We start from the raw sequence: 22597 nt of genomic DNA, 5'->3' as shown, positions 1-22597 counted from the left end.
AATGATCATTTTATTATGTCCTTGCCAATTGTTTACATATTTGCTGTGGCTTATTTATTATTACGTGAAGTGTTTTTCAATAAAAACAGGTCATGATCGCTTTCCTTCTTTCTAATGCTAAAAAAACGAAATATAGTTATTAGCCAATGAGGGCTATCGCGTATGAATTCGCCGCTAGAGGCGCTAGTGTAGCGTGAGGTCTCCGAAATGTCAAATCTCATAGTTTTTGGGTGAGTTACGCTGGTTTATTTATAATTAGAAATTTTTTGAGAATATTTTGCAATATCTGAAATTAATAATGGAAAATATGCATTCCAGGGCAATGAATGCCTGTGTTTTGAGACAGTTTTGTCTTTCAAAAACCTTTTGTCCTCCCTTTTTTCCGAACAAAACGTGGACTATGCAACACTGTGGCATGCTCGATATTTTTATGGTACGGTTTTAAGGTGTATTAAATATGATTTTAATCTAAACTTTGTTTTCACGCCCGTAATAACAGACTTTGAAAGCCATACTTAAAAACCTCACGCAACAGTGCGCCATCTAGTGAGACAAAAAACGATAGCCCTCATTGCAAACAGGACAGGACCGTTACGTCAAAAAAAACTTCACGATACTAACGACATCTAGCGATATTTCGCGTCTTTTAGCCCTCATTGTTTCAGTTCGGGGTTTTTTTTACTTAACATGCCGAAGAAGAGTGGTCAGTGCAAAAAGAAGCAAATGAAAAAAAAAAGGAATTTATTTCAAGATCTTACAAACATATTAATTTTCAGTACTTAACGCTATTTAAATTAAGATTTAGTTTGTTCCTTCAGCTTTTCCAGTTGTTGCCTGCAACAAAACATTCTATTATTGCTTGGAAATCATTGTCTAAAGTCATCAACATAGCTCGGAGAATATGCAAGTTGAAGTGGCAATGGGCGGGCCACATCACTCAAACAGCAGGGCTACTACGAAACTCAAAACTCAAAGTTTGTGTTGTGCGGTCCCTCTGACACTTATACCGTTTAATACGAGAGCGAGAGGGACGGTACGATACGAACTTCGAGTTTCATAGTAGCCTTGCAGATAACTATTGGAGGAGAGAGGTCCTCGAGTGTTCACGAACTAGAAGATAAAGAGATAGCAAGCTTCTCCCCACGTTTCTGACTATCATGAGAGTTGTGGCCAACCAGTGTGCAAGTGGTGAGTTGTCGTTTATTGTGGCATTTCAACAGGGAGGCTTTAGCCCTTTCGAACCCAGCAGAGTATGAAAAGAGTTACGACAATGGACTTTATGTACAATCCATGTCAAGTTCAAAATTCAAATGCAAGAGTTACAACAGTGGACCTTATGTACAATCCATGTCAAATTCAAATGTAATTAACCCGCACGATCGTAACGGCTGGGTTTGAAGGCGTTAGTTTATCAGTTGATGTCTTTCAGGTGATGATGATGACGATGATTGCTTGCATAGTTAGGGTCGAAATTCTTTTTGGCACCAAAACTAGGGATGAAAATTTATTAACTTTTACAAAATTGTAGACAGCTCAGGATATTTTCCTAGCAGTAGTAAGTAGTATTAGTTTTCAACTGGGCCACAATGTATGAATTTACCTATGCTCGGTTTTAATTACGAGTCTCATTAGGCACTCAAATTACCACTGTGTTACCAAACTATAGTTTTTTGTCCACTTTCAGCCCAAATAATTCGAAGGAAACTCATTTGTGTGTGTAAATTAGGAAATAATGTTTTATCAGAATAAGCATAAAAAATATGATATCCAAGTTAGGTTTCTATAGACCTCAAAAGGATTTTTGGCCCATTATAATACTTAGTTCTGAGTTGAAACTAACCTCAATTGTTGATTAAAATCATCTTGAACGATGTCGTCCTCCCAATTGTCTTCCCACACCGACACGTCTTCATCGTCAGCGTCTTCTGTTCCCCAATCTAAAACAAAACCATGCATTTATAATACGCACTCAAAAATACAGCGTACTCCTTGCGAACTCCTGTTGTATTTTCAAAACGCAATATTTCTTACTTTCTGCGGGGAATTCTTCGAATTCATCGTCCTCTTCGAGCAAGCCGAGATCAACTTTCTGTTTGTCTGCCATATTAAGTTTTAGGATATTATAAAAGTAAGACTTCGAAACAATGCACACAAACAACTTGGCTCAATTGATTGACTTGACTAGAATCTATGAATGAATGACATTTAGCTTGGCAGTTCGCGCAAGTCACTGTTAGTGTTGCCGGCTTAAAAATTTAATTTCCCAATGTTAGTGTTGTGGTATCGGGGTATCGTCATTCGTGGAATAACATTTTAGTTACACAATAAAAATAAGGAGATAATAACATCACAGTTTGATGGAATATCTTGATTTTGTTTTTATATGGCAACAATCTTCCATTCTGAGGTACAAAGACTTTCCGTTGCAGATCCCAAAGAAAACTTTAGTCGCTGCACTTATTATTTCACATTAATAAAGTGAAATCGGCTAATCCCTCAGAAATGTTCCATAGCTAATGAAAAACTTCAGTGATTATAATAAACAATAACAGGAAGATTGAACTTCTCACAAATATATTAGGTATGGTCACTCTATTGAAAGGGACAAAGGGCATCGGTACTAGCTATCTCGTTCATCGTGCTTTTGAGTTGAGCTGCAAGTCTCACGGTAGTTTCACGTTCAAAAACCAAAAATATTTATTTTTAATAGCGTAACGTAAACACAGTGCCTGTTGCGCCCTCTAGTGAACCTCTGAGTTTTAGTTCAATCAAAGTCCCGAGAGATGGCGCTGAAATAAAAAAAAACAAGGTGGTGACGTTAGGCTAGCTTGAAATCATCGTATGATATTTAGTATTTCTAAGTTTAAACCCTTGGCTTTCCGCTTAACGCGGGCTGCCAGTGTAGCAGTAGTCATACTTGTTAGAGACAAAATGCTGCACTTCGTGAAGAAAGCAAGCCGCTTTGCACAGTGATAGTACAGACTAAACTGAGTGATTTGACTCGCAGCAGCGGAAGTTTCACCCCTTAGGAACAGAGATGGCGCCACTTCTTTAAAAAATATTTCAAAAAATTCTACAAGCTAAAGTAATAAACCGATTTCAATGTTTAATATCTCAAATGAGAGCCTATTATATACGTTACTTATAAAAAACAAAAAATATTTACAAAAAACTTTTGTCAAAAACGCCATCTTAAGTTTTTTTTCTTACCTGATTTGTAGTTTTTACTTGATTGCTTAAAAAAACTGTATGCAACATGAATGGTTTAATGCATGTACATATTACTGAGTACATAACGAGTATTTAAAAAAAAATCCGACACCGATACCTATCATATTTAACGAAATATGAAAGTTTAAATGTGAGCACAAATTTCTTTAAAAAATATTCAAAAAATTCTACAAGCTAAAGTAATAGACCGATTTCAATGTTTAATATCTCAAATTAAAGCTCATAACATTCATTATTTACAAAAAAATAAAAAAAAATATTTACTGAAAACTTTTGGCAAAAAACACCATCTCAAGTTTTTTTTTCTTACCTGATTGGTAGTTTTTATTTGATTGCTTAAAAAAACTGTATGCAACATGAATGGTTTAATGCATATACATATTACTGAGTACATAATAAGTATTTAAAAAAAATCGACACCGATACCTATCATATTTCACGAAATATGAAAGTTTAAATGTGAGCACAAATTTCTTTAAAAAAAATTCAATAAATTCTACAAGCTAAACTAATAAACCGATTTAAATGTTTAATATCCAAATTAAAGCTCATAAAATTCATTATGTAGAAAAAATATTAAAAAAATATTTACTGAAAACTTTTGGCAAAAAACGCATCTTAAGTTTTTATTTCTTACCTGATTGGTAGTTTTTACTTGATTGCTTAAAAACATTGTATGTTGTATGCAACATGAATGGTTTAATGCATACTTATATATATTTCTGAGTAAATAACAAGTATTATAAAAAAAACCGACACCGATACCCTTCATACTTCACGAAATATTTGTTTAATTGTGCACGCTTTTCTTACAAATAAATTTCAACGAAATCTTCAAGTGAAACTAGTACTTTGATTATAATGTTTAATGTTAAATGAAAAGAAGAACGAAATTACCTAATTTATTAAAAAAAAGTTTTTTCCTGGTGTTACGAAAAATATAATTACTTGTAATTATTAAGACAAAAAATAAAAACTATATCGTTTCCGGCATAGTTGGTTCTGAGATGTAATATATATTGCTTAGTAGTTGGCGAATTTATTTAAAAAAACAGCTTTTTATCTGATAGGTAGGGCTACAGCTTATAGATATGTCACATTTGAAATAAAAGACTATGAACATCAATGTTTATCAAATATTTAAATTAAAACCTATAAGTCCTCTTCGGGTTCATCGGCAGATGTAGAACTGAAAAGGAAAAGTCGTTTTGAAGTACTTGTGCTATTCCAATACTACAAAATCACAAATCTTTTAGACACGGACTGTGTTGCTGTACTGTTGAATTATTTTTGTGCCTAGTTGATTACCATTAGATCTAAAATTTTGTGCCTACCTGTGGAAATCAGTGGTCAGCATACAAAATAACCCTGCATTGAATATTATATTAACTTACTTTTGATTTGTACAGCCACCTTTGCAGGATTTACACTGGGCAGTGCATGGTAAGCTGACCCGACGACACCCACAACGCATGGTATCGCAGCCAGATTTGCAGCCACAATACTTAATGGTCCAAGAGGCTTACTTTCTTTTGCCAACTCTCTTTTGCCTTAGTCCATCCCCAAGAAGATGGACATGGTATGGACATGCTCTCTATAAACATACACTGCGTGCAGCTTACCAAGCGGGCCAAATATGGAGAAACGCTCTGAAACCAGAAGTTTCCGTACCATGTCCATCTTCTTGGGGATGGACTAAGGCAAAAGAGAGTTGGCAAAAGAAAGTAAGCCTCTTGGACCATTAAGTATTGTGGCTGCAAATCTGGCTGCGATACCATGCGTTGTGGGTGTCGTCGGGTCAGCTTACCATGCACTGCCCAGTGTAAATCCTGCAAAGGTGGCTGTACAAATCAAAAGTAAGTTAATATAATATTCAATGCAGGGTTATTTTGTATGCTGACCACTGATTTCCACAGGTAGGCACAAAATTTTAGATCTAATGGTTATCAACTAGGCAAAAAATAATTCAACAGTAATTACAGCAACACAGTCCGTGTCTAAAAGATCTGTGATTTTGTAGTATTGGAATAGCACAAGTACTTCAAAACGACTTTTCCTTTTCAGTTCTACATCTGCCGATGAACCCGAAGAGGACTTATAGGTTTTAATTTAAATATTTGATAAACATTGATGTTCATAGTCTTTATTTCAAATGTGACATATCTATAAGCTGTAGCCCTACCTATCAGATAAAAAGCTAATTTTTAAATAAATTCGCCAACTACTAAGCAATATATATTACATCTCAGAACCAACTATGCCGGAAACGGTATAGTTTTTATTTTTTGTCTTAATAATTACTAAGTAATTATATTTTTTCGTAACACCAGGAAAAAACTTTTTTTTTTTAAATTAGGTAATTTCGTTCTTCTTTTCATTTAACATTAAACATTATAATCAGAGTACTAGTTTCACTTGAAGATTTCGTTGAAATTTATTTGTAAGAAAAGCGTGCACAATTAAACTTAAATATTTCGTGAAGTATGAAGGGTATCGGTGTCGGGTTTTTTTTATAATACTTGTTATTTACTCAGAAATATATATAAGTATGCATTAAACCATTCATGTTGCATACAACATACAATGTTTTTAAGCAATCAAGTAAAAACTACCAATCAGGTAAGAAATAAAAACTTAAGATGGCGTTTTTTGCCAAAAGTTTTCAGTAAATATTTTTTTAATATTTTTTCTACATAATGAATTTTATGAGCTTTAATTTGGGATATTAAACATTTAAATCGGTTTATTAGTTTAGCTTGTAGAATTTATTGAATTTTTTTAAAGAAATTTGTGCTCACATTTAAACTTTCATATTTCGTGAAATATGATAGGTATCGGTGTCGATTTTTTTTTTAATACTTATTATGTACTCAGTAATATGTATATGCATTAAACCATTCATGTTGCATACAGTTTTTTTAAGCAATCAAATAAAAACTACCAATCAGGTAAGAAAAAAAAACTTGAGATGGTGTTTTTTGCCAAAAGTTTTCAGTAAATATTTTTTTTATATTTTTTGTAAATAATGAATGTTATGAGCTTTAATTTGAGATATTAAACATTGAAATCGGTCTATTACTTTAGCTTGTAGAATTTTTTGAAATATTTTTTAAAGAAATTTGTGCTCACATTTAAACTTTCATATTTCGTTAAATATGATAGGTATCGGTGTCGGATTTTTTTTTAAAATACTCGTTATGTACTCAGTAATATGTACATGCATTAAACCATTCATGTTGCATACAGTTTTTTTAAGCAATCAAGTAAAAACTACAAATCAGGTAAGAAAAAAAAACTTAAGATGGCGTTTTTTGACAAAAGTTTTTTGTAAATATTTTTTTGTATTTTTTTATAAGTAACGTATATAATAGGCTCTCATTTGAGATATTAAACATTGAAATCGGTTTATTACTTTAGCTTGTAGAATTTTTGAAATATTTTTAAAGAAGTGGCGCCATCTCTGTTCCTAAGGGGTGAAACTTCCGCTGCTGCGAGTCAAATCACTCAGTTTAGTCTGTACTAACACTGTGCAAAGCGGCTTGCTTTCTTCACGAAGTGCAGCATCCGGCCAAAAAATGGCCTTAACAAGTATGACTACAGGGTTTTCAGCTGTGAAGTGTTACATGATATTGACGAGCAGGTGATACTAATGGACACTAAGCACGCGTGGTAAGTACAAGAGTGGGGGTAAAAGAACGATAGTGGCGACCAATGCTACGGTTGAAATCAGGTAAAGCCGCGTTTGGACTGATATCGATTGCCCAAGCTTTGGGATAATCGATTAAGTATCCAAATACGCGGCGTTGCCTGGTGTGAACCGTGGCATAGTCCACTTTCGCGCTTTAATCCTGCAGTCTTGTACCACGTGTAGTTAGTCTCCAATAAATATGTTTGTTCGTCAGTCTTTGTAATACTTCACAGTTGTGACCCTCGCTACACTAAAAGTTAAAGAAAAAAAAACGGGCAAGAGCGTGTCGGACACGCCCAAAATAGGGTTCCGTAGCCATTACGAAAAAAATAAGTAATATTTTTCTAAGGATTTCGTATTTTATACGAAATCTTCCAAGTTTAGGTATATTTTATACCTTAGGCTGCTATTTACTCTTAAACTACTAATAATTCTCAAGCAAACTTAGCCGTTATATTTTTCCTTGTAAGTTTGATATACTTACTACCATTGTGATTTTTTTTTAATTTTTCCACCCACCGGTTTAGATTTTAGAGGGGGGGGGACGCCCTATTTTAATGAAAATTTGCAATTTTAAAGTTGAATATTTCGCAAACAAAATACTGAATCGAAAAATCGTCTGAGCAAACCCCTAATGGTTTTAAAAGACCTATCCAACGATACCCCACACTATAGGGTTGGATGAGAAAAAAAAACACTCCCACTTTACGTCTATGGTACCCTAAAAAAATTTTTTTTTTAATTTTTTTATTATAGTATTTTGTCGGCATAGTTTATATGAATATCCGTGCAAAATTACAGCTTTTTAGCATTGATAGTCCCTGAGCAAAGCCGCGGACGGACGGACAGACAGACAGACAGACAGACATAAATAATAATAATTAAAGATATTTATTTAATAGTTTGCTTACAAATTCTACATAGGTACATAACAAATAATAAGTACAATCAAACTATCAAAAGGGAAAGCTACTCAGCTTATGCCTGCGCCTTGCAGAACAAAGTCCCTTGGCTAACAGACGCTGTTTTTCAGTCGCCCCCATACATGGCGAAACTATAAGGGTTCCGTTTTTGCCATTTTGGCTCCGGAACCCTAACAAGTTGTAGTTGGTCATTTAGATTAAGTTTCGTCAGGTAACAAACTATAAACAAGAAATACACACCTACCCCCAACTGGCACCATTAAACGCTTTTCTTTATTGCGCATGTCTAGCGCACGTCAAACCCCAACCCTCCGAAAGTACCGAAAATACCCGCCGCATTACCGCGCTGTATTGCCAACGATATTCGTTGAACCAGATACGAGCCCGACCTAGGTTGACAACCCCTTCCACGCATCCGCAACCCCAAAGCCTTCACGAACGTCTTTGTTTCGGAACACCATGGACCTGCCGTCTCCACCGCGACTGGGACAAAATCATACCCCGGCGTTAAATTTCTGAACTTGAAGAATTTCCTTGCTCACCCGCGACCTTACGATAGCTAAGCTTATGCAAAATATGCGCGTTCATGCAGTTCCTCCACCTCCACACTGTAAGAACACACACAAATCACACGAACCCATCTATCACCACCACCACACTACACTGACGCGTTTCGAACTCAACCAGAGCTCAACTTTAGAGTGACACAACCGTACACCATGCTACCAGTTGTTGTGTTGTTGTTTGTGTTGTGTTGTTTTACAGTGTGGAGGTGGAGGAACTGCATGAACGCGCATATTTTGCATAAGCTTAGCTATCGTAAGGTCGCGGGTGAGCAAGGAAATTCTTTTAGTTCATTGATATGGACCTCCGCAAAGTAACGCCCGATTCAATAAATTAGTTAAATTTGTGGTACTTTATCAGTCATAATTAAGATTTTGTTTGCCATTTAGATTAGATAATCAATTTATTATAAACTAGCCGCTACCCGCGGCTCCGTCCGCGTAGAATCCGTTATCGCTATCCCGCGGTAACTGTACAATTTCCTGGGATATAAATTATCCTATATCCTTCTCCGGGCCTCAAACTATCTGTATACCGAATTTCATCTGAATCGGTTCAGCGGTTTAGACGTGCTGAAGTAACAAGCAAACAAATAAATAAACAAACAGACGTACAATCTTTCAAATTTATAATATTAGTGGCATTTTTTCTTTGGTCAATTAGAAATAAAGAAATAAAGAAAGGTTTATTTTGGCTCCATAAGTACCACCTAAAACTAAGACTAGAACTAGCACTAAAACTATGTTACTTGGTGACACGGCAGGATACCAAAAAGGGTCTCCACTCAGCATGTGTTGCCGCACATTATGTGCAGCAACGCTGGTTTTCTGTGGAGCCCAAACGTTAAATAAACATGTATGCATGAGCCAGTAAACAAAATAATATGAAAATATTACAGTCAGCTAATGTTCTGCATAACGTCACGCTGTGTGGCACATTAAACTTGTAATCGCTACTTTAAATCCGCTCTCTAGACAACGTGCTTCATCTTGGTCATTTTGGTGTGATTGTTTTTATGTGTAAAAAGTCTCAAAGGAAGACCAGAGCAGTCCGCTGCATTAAGCTAAACGTAAACACAGTGCCTGTTACGCCCTCTGGTGAATTTAAGACTTTTAGCTCCAATAAACTCCCGAGAGATGGCGCTGAGGTCGAGTAAAAACATGATAACGTTTGGTTAGCGTCAAAACTCAAGATGATCTTAAGTTTTTATCAATCGTTTATTCGCTCCGACAGTCCCGCTAGACGCGGGTTGCTGGTGGAAGTGTTGCGGAGTATGGTGAGCGTTATAAAGTGCAAAAGAGTAGACAAGTGAAATGAAAATAATCTTATCCAATGCTTTCATAAGCATTTACGCGCCGTCTGGAGCGCATACATTTCGCGTACTCGCTTTTGTACTGAACGCAGCTAGTCTCCAATTAAATATCTGTTCGTCGTTATAGGCAACACTGCATTGCCGGTGACTGCTACAATAATAATTCAAGAAAATGGGCATCTGGCACAGTAGTGCCCTCGCCAAGTCGAGCAAAACAAAGGCACGGCGTACCATTTTACAAGCTATTATTTAGTTTTACCTGTCCCGTTTTCTGTCTGTAATCAAATCTTGTAAGTTAAATTCAATCAACTTCCAGTAGTCGGATTGACTTGAAATTAGGCATACTTATTGTTAATTGCGTGACAATACAGTAATCTGGTGGTAACATCCTGGTAGTCTGGTCAGGATCGTCTACGCAGGACGGAACTCTTGGTATGAAAATGTAGTTTGGGTGACAATACAAGTACAGTCAACAAAAAGTACAGTCAGAAAAAAAGGTTGTATTAAAAATGATTTTTTTATCAAAAACTTATTTTACTTTCCACTGCACGCTTTTCAAATGGGGCACTTTATGTCCCACAATTTCATGGGTAAACTGTCTCCATTATAATTTTTTCCCTTTCGTTATAATAAAAACAGTATAATTAAAATAAAACAAATGTTTCAGTTTCATGGTTACATTTCCAAAGTTCATGTTACAGTCATAGGAGAATATAATTACACTTGAGATAATTAAACAATCGCAAGTTTAAGACCGACATAAAGAGTAGATATACATAGTTTAAGAAATTGCCGTACTCGGCTTTGCATATAAACGATTCAAAGAAGGAACCCAACATTAAGTTTCTACTCTTTTTTGTTGGGAAAGCCTTAATTCTAATTATATATCACAATGTATCACATAGCAATAATGTAATCAGACTACAAAATGGACACAAAAAATAGATAATAATATAATAAAACAAGATGTTCTGATGGTTTAATACAACGTAAAGCAATATCTTTTAAATAATTTATACGTAGAAGGCATACAGTAATATTCGTAGCCAACAGCAATATTTTTGCTTAATTATAAATATACTTTATACTGGCGTATTTTATTAAATATTTTTATAAAAATGAATATTTTCACAATAGGTTTCGAGTACCTACATATACTCGTACTGCACAAAAACAAGTTTAAATACTTGTGAATATTCAAATTACTGTTTATCCACTATTTAATTTATTTAATAAGTCTTATAAAATACAAAATAGCGATTTTTCAATATTCCATCGCCAAGAATCCAATCGTCAAATCCCCCAACTCGGGAAACTAGAGCCTTACTGGCAACACCGACAACTTTTTAAAAGGCAGAGGAATTAAACCCATACAGCCGAATTGAAATCTCATGAACATACAAAAAAATCTTTAACTGCATTGAAACAGTAAATAATGGTGAAGGGTTTGAGGGATTTCAAATTTAGGGACTAAATCTACGAGCATATTGCCAAAATGTCTACGCAAATAGATTCTAGTCTGAGCGAGTAAAGAGATGGGAACTTTCGCCCGTTCTATTAGCTTCTCTTTCTGGGTAGGGTTTAAGGTGCTGTTCCTTTTGATCATACAAAGGTCGAAGGCTTCAGCTGCTCTAGAAGGAGATAGAAGATGTGCTGGTACTCTTCAGCCGTTACGTTCTGGAGATGGTTGAGGATACCATCCGGATCGCGGAATTGTGTTTTCATGATAACCTGTAAGAATTTTTGATATTATAATCATGTGAGAAGGGGGATAACATTATAACGCCGCCCTTCTCCCCCACGGCTGGTTAAAGCCGCGGGTTTACGGTGGATCCAGTCCGCTTCCAACCGAAGCAACTGCAGGTCTATGTCCAACTAGGGACGTCTTACCCTTTCTTGTCCTTTTTATGGCAACACTTCTTATTGTTTTTTCCTAACCTCAATGTGTCATTGCTGTTATAAATCTCAGATAATAAATACATTGTTTTCTTCTTTGTTTGTTCTTTCTTTCTTACGGCTGAGATGATGATGATATGAAGAGTTACACACATACTGTATTGGCTCTTGGGCCTGCGATATTCAAAGTATTTATTAACTAGCACCCTAGCGCTCGGCACGGGTTCAATTTTAACCGCCGACGCAAAAGAAAGGTGTTATAAGTTTGACCGCTATGTGTGTCTATCTGTGGCACCGTAGATCTTAAACGGGTAAACCGATTTGAATACGGTTTTTTATTAAAGCAGGTTTTCTAGCGATGGTTCTTGGACATGTTACATCAAATCGGTTCAGCCGTTTTGAGATTGAACTTTGAAGTGACAAAGTCGGGGTTTTTCCAACTTTTTCAAACTCAAACTCAAACTCACACATTTATTGACAAGAAAAAACACTACATCACAACAAAAACACAGTAAAAAACATAAATAGGAAAGAGAAGAAAATAAGAGATATTGTGCTGTAGTGTGTGTGTGTGTGTGTGTTTTTGTGGTTATTGCGTCCGGGGGTTACAAAAAAAACGAAAGCAGCGCTATAATATAGTTTTGGTTGGAACTTTTAGTAGGGATTCCTGCCGACCGCCCGGCTAAATGAGGGCTATCGCGTATGAATTCGCCGCTAGAGGCGCTAGTGTAGCGTGAGGTCTCCGAAATGTCAAATCTCATAGTTTTTGGTGAGCTACGCGGGTTTATTTATAATTAGAATAATTTTGTGAATATTTCCATTATCTGAAATTAATTATGGCAATTATGCCTTACGGGGCAATGAATGTCTGTGTTTTGAGACAGTTTTGTCTTTAGGAAACTTTTGTCCTCCCTTTTTTTCCGAACAAAACGGGGACTATGCAACACTGTGGTTGCTCGATATTTCTATGGTACGGTTTTAAGGTGTATTAAATATGATTTTAATCTAAACTTTGTTTTCACGCCCGTAATAACAGACTTTGAAAGCCACACTTTAAAACCTCACGCAACAGTGGCGTCATCTAGAAAGACAAAAAACGATAGCCTCATTGACTTTATCTAACGAAGCCATACCCTGGCTCCATGCCTTAGCAGCATGGCAACGATCTCCCCGCTGGGCTCGGCGTTGCTGGCCAGGTACTCGGCGAGTGGCGGCCGCAGCTGTGTCGCGTCTTCGTCGTTGTAGACCTTCAGGTTCGGATCTGCTCCACTTTCTAGAAGGATCTGCAAAGGACATCCAACGTGAACCACCTTAGGCCTCATCTTCGCCTTCCATCAAGCGAGATTGGGGCCAAACGTAAGCCTATTGGCACTAACATCACGCCGGTATTCCCAAACGGGTAGGCAGAGCACACGAAACGTTACCGCTTCGGAGCCACTTTTAGCAATTTAAGGTTTTAAGTTTGACAAAAACGGTACAATAGTGACAGGTTGCTAGCTTGTCGCCTACGGTATACCTTGACCTATATCCTCAGTCGCCTCTTACGACATCCACGGAAGAAATGGAGAGGTGTAATTCTAACCCGACACACACGGGTAAAAAATATATAAAAATATATTTTATATATAAAAAAATATTGAATCAGGCGTTACTTTGCTCACCTGCAAACTAATGATAGTTACGTTTATGCAAGAAATCTGTGTACATGCAGTTCGTCTACCTCCACACTGTAAGAACACACAAATCACACAAACCCATTTATCACCAGCATCACTACAGTGACGCGTTACGAACTCAACCTGATTCATACCTAACCTAACGACTGGAATTGGTTTCATGCTGGTATGAGATGGGTATATTTTGGGTCCTGGTCACCTTTGAGAGCGTCTGCCGAGCACTTACGGCAAAAAAATACTAACTAATTTCGCTTTTCTGTGTCTACCAGTAAATTCCTAACTGATTCCATGAGTATTATTTCACTATCAGAAGGATTAAATAGCCCCTTTTTTCGCACCGGAATTGACTATTTTTTTGGTACTTTTGGCAGGTTCCGCCGCGGCAGACTATCAAATTCGGACTTAGCATCAGTTTTACGGGAAACCATTGTGCATTCCATCGCGGTATCAAGTAGTTACGGAAATTTTGCACTCCGCTATCCATCTATTACTTCGTTGAACTTAACTGAGATGAACTTCGCTTGAAAAAGCTTTTTCCCAGAGATAAGACTAAGCTAGATCGATTTGTCATCCCCGAAGACCTCTACATAAAAAAAAGCATCGCAATCGTTGGAGCCGTTCCCGAGATTCTGATTACTTATATATATATAATATAATACACAAGATTTCTCATTTATTATTATTATTCGACAGGATAATAATAAGGACGAGCTCGTGGGTCTCCTGATGGTAAGAGATCACCACCGTCCATAAAGCTAATAAGTATAGTAGCTTCCATTATTTAACTCTTAAACTCACCCTTTGTCGGACCCTAACGTATTGCTCCTCTCTTCTCATCCACTCAAAGGTTGACTGCTAGAGATCCCTTAAAGGGATAAGTCCGCCTTTATACAAGTATCTTAAAGTTTGTCAATTGTATTTTGTTAATTTTCTTTTGTACAATAAAGAGTTTACATACATACATACATACATACATCTGCAACACCAGGGGTACTGCAGATGCGTTGCCAACCTAGAGGCCGAAGATCATAAGAGGCTTAAGGACATTTAAAGATATTATTGCTCGTTTAAAAGGTATCAGATAGATAGATAGATTATGCAAACAATAAACCATTTTCTGCGTGTAAAATATATCTTACTTACTTGAACTATTTCCTTCCTGTTGGTTATGTTGTCGGAGCAGGCCACATGCAGCGGGGAACCAATCACAGAGCTGGAAGAGTTCACTCGGGCACCTGACAAAAAGTTTAGTCAATGAAGGCTATCGCGTATGAATTCGCCACTAGAGGCGCTAGTGTAGAGTGAGGTCTCCGAAATGTCAAATCTCATAGTTTTTGGGTGAGCTACGCGGGTTTATTAATAATTAGAATAATTTGTGATTATTTTGCAATATCTGAAATTAACTATGGCAAATATGCGTTGCGGGGCAATTAATGTCTCTGTTTTGAGACAGTTTTGTCTTTCGGAAACCTTTGTCCTCCCTTTTTTCCAAAAAAACGGGGACTATGCAACACTGTGGCATGCTCGATATTTTTATGGTACGGTTTAAGGTGTATTCAATATGATTTTAATCTAAACTTTGTTTTCACGCCCGTAATAACAGACTTTGAAAGCCATACTTAAAAACCTCACGCAACAGTGCGCCATCTAGTGAGACAAAAAACGATAGCCTTCATTGTCAACCCATAGTCAATTCATAGCGTCTTTAACTTAGCCTACCCTAGGTTCATCCAGCCTATATACGTCCCACTGCTGGGCACAGGCCTCCTCTCAGAACAAGAGGGCTTGGGCTATAGTTCCCACGCGGGCCCAGTGCGGATTGGGAACTTCACACGCACCATTGAATTGCTTCGCAGGTTTGTGCAGGTTTCCTCACGATGTTTTCCTTCACCGCAAAGCCCTACCCTATCCTAGGTTATCGCTAAGTAAGTTCAAAGTAGCTCGTAGCGTCGTAGCCTAACTTCTTAAGTTATTGGTTAAAAGTTGGTAAAGGCACTATGTTCTTTTCTTACATACGTAACCATTGCATTTTACGTAACCAGCACTGTAAAGAGCCACAGATGAGTCTAACTTAGTGTTAGTTCAGTCTAACTTTAGTCTTAGGTTAGTCTAACTTAGTGTTAGTTTAGTCTAAATTAGTGTAACTTTAGTTTTAGTTTAGTCTAGCCTAGTCTTAGTTAGTGTAACTTCGCCTTTGTTTAGTCTAACTTAGCGTTAGCTTACCGGCAGCCAGCAGCAGCTCGACCATGGGCACGTCTCCCTTCAGTATGGCCAGGTCCAGCGGGCTGGGCTTGCTCAGAGCGGCGCACGAATTCACGCATGCGCCCTGCTTCACCAGCAAGTTGACTACGGTCGTGTTGCCTGAGGATGGACGATGTTATAGGTCGTTAACAAATTTCGCGCAAAAGTATATGTTACTATTTGTAAGGTGTAACCACTCTGTTACCATGCATTTACAAATATTATGCTTCTTTTTAGGGTTTCGTTGCCAAAATGGCAAATATGAAACGCTCAAATTTTCGCTAAATCTTTCTGTCTGTCTGTCTGTCCACGGCTTTTCTCAGAGACTATCAGTGCACTGAACTGCACATGCTGTGTGCTGTGCTGTGCTGAGAACTGTAGATTTGCGTGACTGAATTATGCCGACAAAGTGTTAAAATGATATGTAAATGATTGGGTTCCGACTGTGACATTCACGTTAGATACCTCAGATCATACAAACAAGGTGGTTGTCGGCTTATTTTTTTTAAGGGCTAAACTAGGCACTTTATAAGATGAACTAATGACCCTAGAAGTTTTTAAAGGAATCTCTTAGCTTGAGAAACTTACCGCTGAGCACAGCGTAATGCAGTACTGTTCGGTAGTCATTCCGAGCGTCAGCCATAGCGTTTACGTCGGCACCGTGGCTGATCAGCAGCAGCACAGCATCCATGCCCTGAAACAATCGTCAGAAAAGAAGTTCTCAACTAACTGATGACGAGGCAATATGGTCCTGGACCTTAGCCTGTCCGAATGGACGAATTACGAAATTATTACGAATTACGAATTAAAAACAATGAAGTCAATAAAGCGATTTAATAAATGAATCTATCCAATATGAATATGATCTACAATTATATCGAACTTGTTCTCTACAATTTGGTCTTCTATAAATTTGAATCGACACACAAACAGTGTCGACGCAGTCACATCAATACGTTTGCGTGAGAAATTAATTAAATTATATGCCTAATTCCTAATTGTATGTAAATTCCAGCGTCAAAAATACGGATATCAAGAGTTGTTTTCATTTGGTGCCCTGACCAGGATTATCATTTCAGTTTTTACCTTTCTTTGCCTAGCTGCCTTCATGAGTGGGGTCAGGCCAGCTCTGTCACGGGAGTCAGGGTTGGCTCCAAAGGTCAGGAGCAGTTCCAAGTATTCAGGGTCGGAGACCAGGTTGATCTCAGCGCCGAAGAAGTACCTCTTGTTAGGATCCGCGCCGTGCTCCAGGAGGAGACGGGCGACCTCCTGGAGGAGGTAAAAAGTTAGCACCTTTAACATCAGGTTAATTGGTTTTTGGTTAAACAGTATGAACAGTTGAGGTCAAAGATGTCTATAAACTTTCACTGCGTTTTTGAACTTTTGTATAAAATTTATTGTGCATTGATAGGGCACTAAAGTGTAAAGATATCTTTGACCTTTGAGTTTATAAAGACAAAAAAAGTTTTTTTCAAATAAATTGAAAATAAAAAGCCCAGAACTCAGTTTAGTAAATAACTTAAAGTTCAACCATTCAAAATCGACTGTCGCAGTTTTACCTTACAATGAATTTTACTCTCTGTATTCTACGTTCTAACTATATATCTAATTGCCTATCTATAGACCTCCCTATCTATCTTTATTCTTTGGTATAGCTTACATAGTGCTTGTTCCTTATGGCCAGCCTGAGGGGCTCATCGCAGAGGGTAGTTCGGGGGAACTCTTCCCCAGTGTCAGGGCGATAGTCCACAGCTGCTCCGCTCTGGAGGAGGAGCTTCACCAATTCTGTGTATCTGCGCAAGATGTGACACACAAACATGTATTAAAGCTGCAATGTTTCTTTTTCTAAAAACGTAAAAGTTTCCGGTGTGGCGGATAAAGTTTGAACTCGAATCCTGTTACTAATAACAATCCAGATAGCGTTAGCGCTGACATGACTCGAGAGTTACAATCGTGGGGCAGAGAAAGAGCTCAGAGGAGGGGTTCTAGAAAGATACAGATGAAAGGTGGGAGAGAAAGAGATGAAGAGAAAGGGAAATAAATGAGGAGGATGAGGAAATCGTCTCTCGCGTTGACGTACACCAACAACAATATGATTGCTTCCAAGTAGCAGTGCCATATTGTGAGAGTTACTAGCGTAGGCAAGAGAAGTAGCTCAAAGGAGGGAGTTCTAGAAAAATAAATAAGGAAGGTTGCAGGGAAAGAGATGAAGAAAGGCAGAAATGGAGGGAGCGAGAGAAACAGGTGGTTAGAGTTAGGAAAATAAAGCTATAGGGAGGAAAGAATGAAAGAAGGCAGTTCCAGAGAGATGGAGGAAAGATGATATAGCTGGAGGGGCGAGGATAGGGCAATGAAGGAGGAAGTGGAGGAAACGGAGATGGGAAAGGGAGGGAATGTAAGGTGTGCTTGTCTGTGTCAAATTCCTCACCCGTGCTCAGAAGACAGATGCAGCGCGCTGTATCCACAATCGTCTCTCGCGTTCACGTCGCATCCCCGCACCAACAACAATCTAGTAGCTTCCAGGTAGCGCTGCCATATCGCGTAGTGCAGTGGACGCAGGCCCTGCGTTACTGGCTCGTTCACCTAAAGAATAACGCATTGCCTTAGTGATAAACTGTTATGCTGTTTTTTTATTCAAATTAAATCTTCTTTAATGTATGTATATGATTCTTCTGTAAGTACATGTGTTTGTCACCTACCTCCTCTTAAACGGCTGAACTGATTTTGTGTGGAAACTTCAATAGGTTCGGTTCCTGGTCCTTCCTCGATGGTTTGAAAACGCAATTGGACCGTTAGGTGGCGCTGCTGTCGATATGTTATCATATTTGATGTAGTGTTTTTTCGGGCAGGACAACATCTGCCAGGTCCGCTAGTACATAAATAAATATTTGTGTACCTTAGCGCCGCAAGCCAGCAGGATCCTGATCTCGTCCAGAGGCACCATCCTGATGATGGAGTCAGCCAGCTCCCGCTGCAGGGACTTGCCGGACCGCACCTCCGACGGCATGATTTCTGTCGACAAACAGACGGACGAATAAAAAAATGGTCACTAAAGCCTTAAAACAAAGGTTTAAAACATTGTATATTGTTAACCGATAGAGGCTATAAATTATAGATATATGACTTGGTTAAAAGCTCGATCCTTGTGTCGTCATTCAAGCTGCATTCACATTTATCTGTGTCGTGTTGTGTTGTGATGCTCTCTCTCTCTCTCTCTCTCTTGGAGTTTCTATATGTGCTCACTAGATGGCGCTAGGAGTCGCTACAGGTCCATTCTATGTAACCGAAGTCGTTAATAGTATTCGTTAATCCGATTTGAATGACAGAAAACCAGAATGAGGGCCTGAAGTGACGCCGGAAGAGCATGTAGCCGAACTCCATTTTATTCCAGATATTCAAATCCGTTCAATTGAGCGTTGTGGCGTAACTAAAACAAAATCGCGATTTCACGTTTATAATTTTAGTAGGACTCCATACGGTACAACGAGGCCAGTTTTGTTTTGTTTTTATACTCTTAACATATGCGCAGTTTTCTTAGTTCCTGTTTACGTACTATCCTAAGCTTTAAAACATGTTTATTTGGGCCTTTCCTAACGATCCCACAAGAAAACTATTTGCATTTACCTGTATTACATTCATCCAAGCTATTGGTACAGCACATAACAAGTCCATCTTACTAGGCCAAGATCCTCTATCATACTGCCAAACCCCAAGGTGTGACCATATAAAACCGCGGACGGATGTTGGCAACACTGGCTGCGGCTGTCATTCAACTGTCAAGTTAACCTCGGGAGAGCGATGACCCTGTTTCGCTTGTATTTATAGTAACTCTGTCTACGAAAACTTCGTTTATCCGCGGGACCTATGCTATTTTCCGGATAAAGCTATCCTATGTCGTACCCAGGACCTCAAAGTATCTTTATAGCAAATTTCATGTAATCGGTTCAGCGGTTTATGTGGAAGAGGTATCAGACTGACTAGAACTTTGATTGAATGGAAACGTAATAAAGTCGAACTAAACAACAAACAGGCCCTAGGTATACTACGAAGTGCAAAATTTGAATTTCGTATCTTGCCGTCCCAGTGACGCTAATATAATACGAGAATGAGAGGGACAGTACGATAAGTAGCCTCTTAGGTTCATCATTCTAGTCAGAATGAGGGCTATCGTTTTTTGTCTCACTAGATGGCGCACTGTTGCGTGAGGTTTTTAAGTATGGCTTTCAAGTCTTTTATTACGGGCGTGAAAAAAGTTTAGATTAAAATCATATTTAAATACACCTTAAAACCGTAGCATAAAAATATCGAGCATACCACAGTGTTTGCAAAGTCCCCGATTTGTTCGGAAAAAAGGGAAGGACAAAGGTTTCCGAAAGACAAAACTATCTCAAAACACAGACATTCATTGCCCGGAACGCATATTTGCCCTAATTAATTTCAGATATCGCAAAATATTCACAAAATAATTCTAATATAATAAACCCCTCATTATGACAGAATGGGCTATCGCGTCTTAATTCGCCGCTAGAGGCGCTAGTGTGCGTGAGGTCTCGAAATGTCAAATCTCATAGTTTTTGGGTGAGCTAAGCGGTTTATTTATATTTAGAATAATTTTGTGAATATTTTGCATTACCTGAAATTAGTTATGGCAATTATGCGTTACGGGCAATGAATGTCTTTGATTTGAGACAGTTTTGTGTTTCAGAAACGTTTGTGCTCCGTTTTTCTCCGAACAAAACGGGAGACTACGTAACACTGTGGTTGCTCGATATTTTTATAGTACGGTTTAAGGTGTATTAAATATGATTTTAATCTAAACTTTGTTTTTCACGCCCGTAGTAAGTAGTAACGGACTTTGAAAGCCACACTTAAAAACTCACGCAACAGTGGCGCCATCTAGAAAGACAAAAACGATAGCCCTCATTACTTCAGTCTGACGGACTGATGGTCCAGGCCTGAAAATCAAATGTTTTTTATAATTTCTTCTTCTCTTTTAAAATATGGCTTTTCTGTCCTAATTGTACGGTGGTTGTAGTTTTTGCAACTTGATAGTAAAATTCAAAAACCACGTGGACACAACTGCGCATTAAAAAATGTCAGACACGAGAGATATATAGAATTTAGTGATCACTGTTAAGGTAAATCGCCGCATAAAACACTATCAAAATTATACTTCAACTAGCCAAAGAAACAGAAATAGCAAAATTAGATATTGTCTACATCCGCCATGTTCGAATGCTACAAATCGAATCTTAATAATATTCATCCATCGGATGTGAATGACAGAAATAGAATGATAGACTAAACTGACACGGAAGAGCGTGTACCGAAGTCCTAGAATGCTCGTTACAAGTGCTTAAGTCTATTAGCACAATAAGGTTCTTGTTTATGAACAACAGCAATATAAATAGTAAAACAACAAAACAAATCGATCTTACTGCGTGTCAATATTGCAAACAATAAAATATAAACAGCCAATAAACCACACGAGTACCATCGTCACATCTCGATTTAAAACTATAAATCAGTATTGCCACACGTGAAAAATTAAATGACGACACTGGCAGTCTACAAAAGAGCGACGCAAAAAAACAAATATGGCACCCCTCCAACCACGTGTTGTTGAACCGCGTGGTTTCAGGAAATTTCGCAATATATTTAAGCTTTGTTTATTTGTTTTCCTTTACGGAAAACTTTTGTTCAAGAAGAGGGTTTGAGGTGGTTTTTCTGAGTAAGTAATAGCAGATTATTGCCGGCACTCGGATCTACGGAAACTATACATACTTAGATGTTCTCAAACCTGGAACTTATCGCGACACTTACAACGGTTAAAACGCGAAAGTTTAAAACAAGAAAGAGAAAGAAATAACTTAAAAGCAGAAAAAGTTAGCAACAAACTAAAATGAACTACATTACTTTGCTCACCCGCGGCGTTATGATAGATACGTTTAAGCAACAAATGTGTGTTCATGCAGTTCCGCCTCCACGTTGTAAGAACACACATCACACTAACCCAACTATCACCACCACACGTTTCGAACGCAACCAGAGTTCATCATCAGAGTAGCAGAATTCGAAACGCGTCTGCGTTATGTGCTGGTGGTGATAGTTGGGTTTGTATGATGTGTGTGTTCTAACAGCGTGGAATAGGACCTGCATGAACACACATTTCTTGCATAACCGTAGCTATCGGTCGCAGGTAAGCTAAGTACCTAATTGTTTTAGTTCATTAATATATGGACCTTCGCAAAGTAACGCCTGATTCAATAAATTATATTTCACAACATTCATCTTATATTCGTAGTGTTGAGTTGATAAACAGATCAAACGACCACGTGCCGTACGTATTCCCTGCTCACGACAATGGGCACAAGGTCATCATACTATAATCCACCGACCAAACACTCTTGGCCGACTGAACAAAGAACAATTTTCAATCAGGCGGACTCATTATTATACTAAATAAGTGTTATGTTTCTTTATTATTGCCGCTTTTATACACAATTATGTTATGCCAAATCTGTTATGCGAATTCGTATTAGGACAATTAATGTTATGCGAAATAAGCACCTGAGCGTTCTAAGCGGGAGGACTTTGTCCAGCAGTGGGCTTCTTGGCTGCTGATGATGATAACGACTTATTGGTTTACACTTCCCCAAACTTCGTCGAGTGTTGATAAACCAAACCAAATGGCAAATGACCGTGTACCGTTTTCCCTGCTTACGACAATAGGCGCAAGGTCATCGTGAATTTGCCGACGAAACTCGCAGCCGACTCAACAAAGAAATCATACAAACTATGATTCATTTCTCGACTGCTTCAATTATGCAGAAAAACGATTTTTCTGAAACTAAGCAGGACATATTTCAGGACTGCCTGTAGAATCTTTCAGGTTAGGTCAGTTTTATAATAATCCTTAATTTTCATCATCATCATCTTCATGTCAGAAAGACGTCCACTGCTGGACATAGGCCTCCCCCAAGGCTCTCCACTCAGACCGGTCTTGTGCAATCCCGCGATCTTAACCAGGTCGTCGCTCCATCTTGTTGGAGGCCTACCGACAGCT

The 22597-nt window shown here is 38.1% G+C and overlaps 1 protein-coding gene and 1 pseudogene across 1 annotated transcript; both read right to left on the bottom strand.

The window, feature by feature from the left end:
* Positions 1-724: 724 nt before the first annotated feature.
* On the bottom strand, positions 725-2204 carry Sem1 (Suppressor of exocyst mutations 1). Its single transcript, XM_074109154.1, has 3 exons — positions 2032-2204; positions 1841-1937; positions 725-834 (listed from the first exon to the last, which is right to left on the bottom strand). The coding sequence occupies exons 1-3, from the start codon at positions 2102-2104 to the stop codon at positions 795-797; spliced, it is 210 nt and encodes a 69-aa protein (XP_073965255.1). The 5' UTR covers positions 2105-2204; the 3' UTR covers positions 725-794.
* Positions 2205-11124: 8920 nt separating this feature from the next.
* Positions 11125-18543, bottom strand: LOC141443787 (uncharacterized; annotated as a pseudogene).
* Positions 18544-22597: the final 4054 nt, after the last annotated feature.

This window comes from Choristoneura fumiferana, chromosome 28, assembly GCF_025370935.1.
Source record: "Choristoneura fumiferana chromosome 28, NRCan_CFum_1, whole genome shotgun sequence".
NCBI lineage: Eukaryota > Metazoa > Arthropoda > Insecta > Lepidoptera > Tortricidae > Choristoneura > Choristoneura fumiferana.
This window is presented reverse-complemented; position numbering and strand designations above follow the sequence as displayed.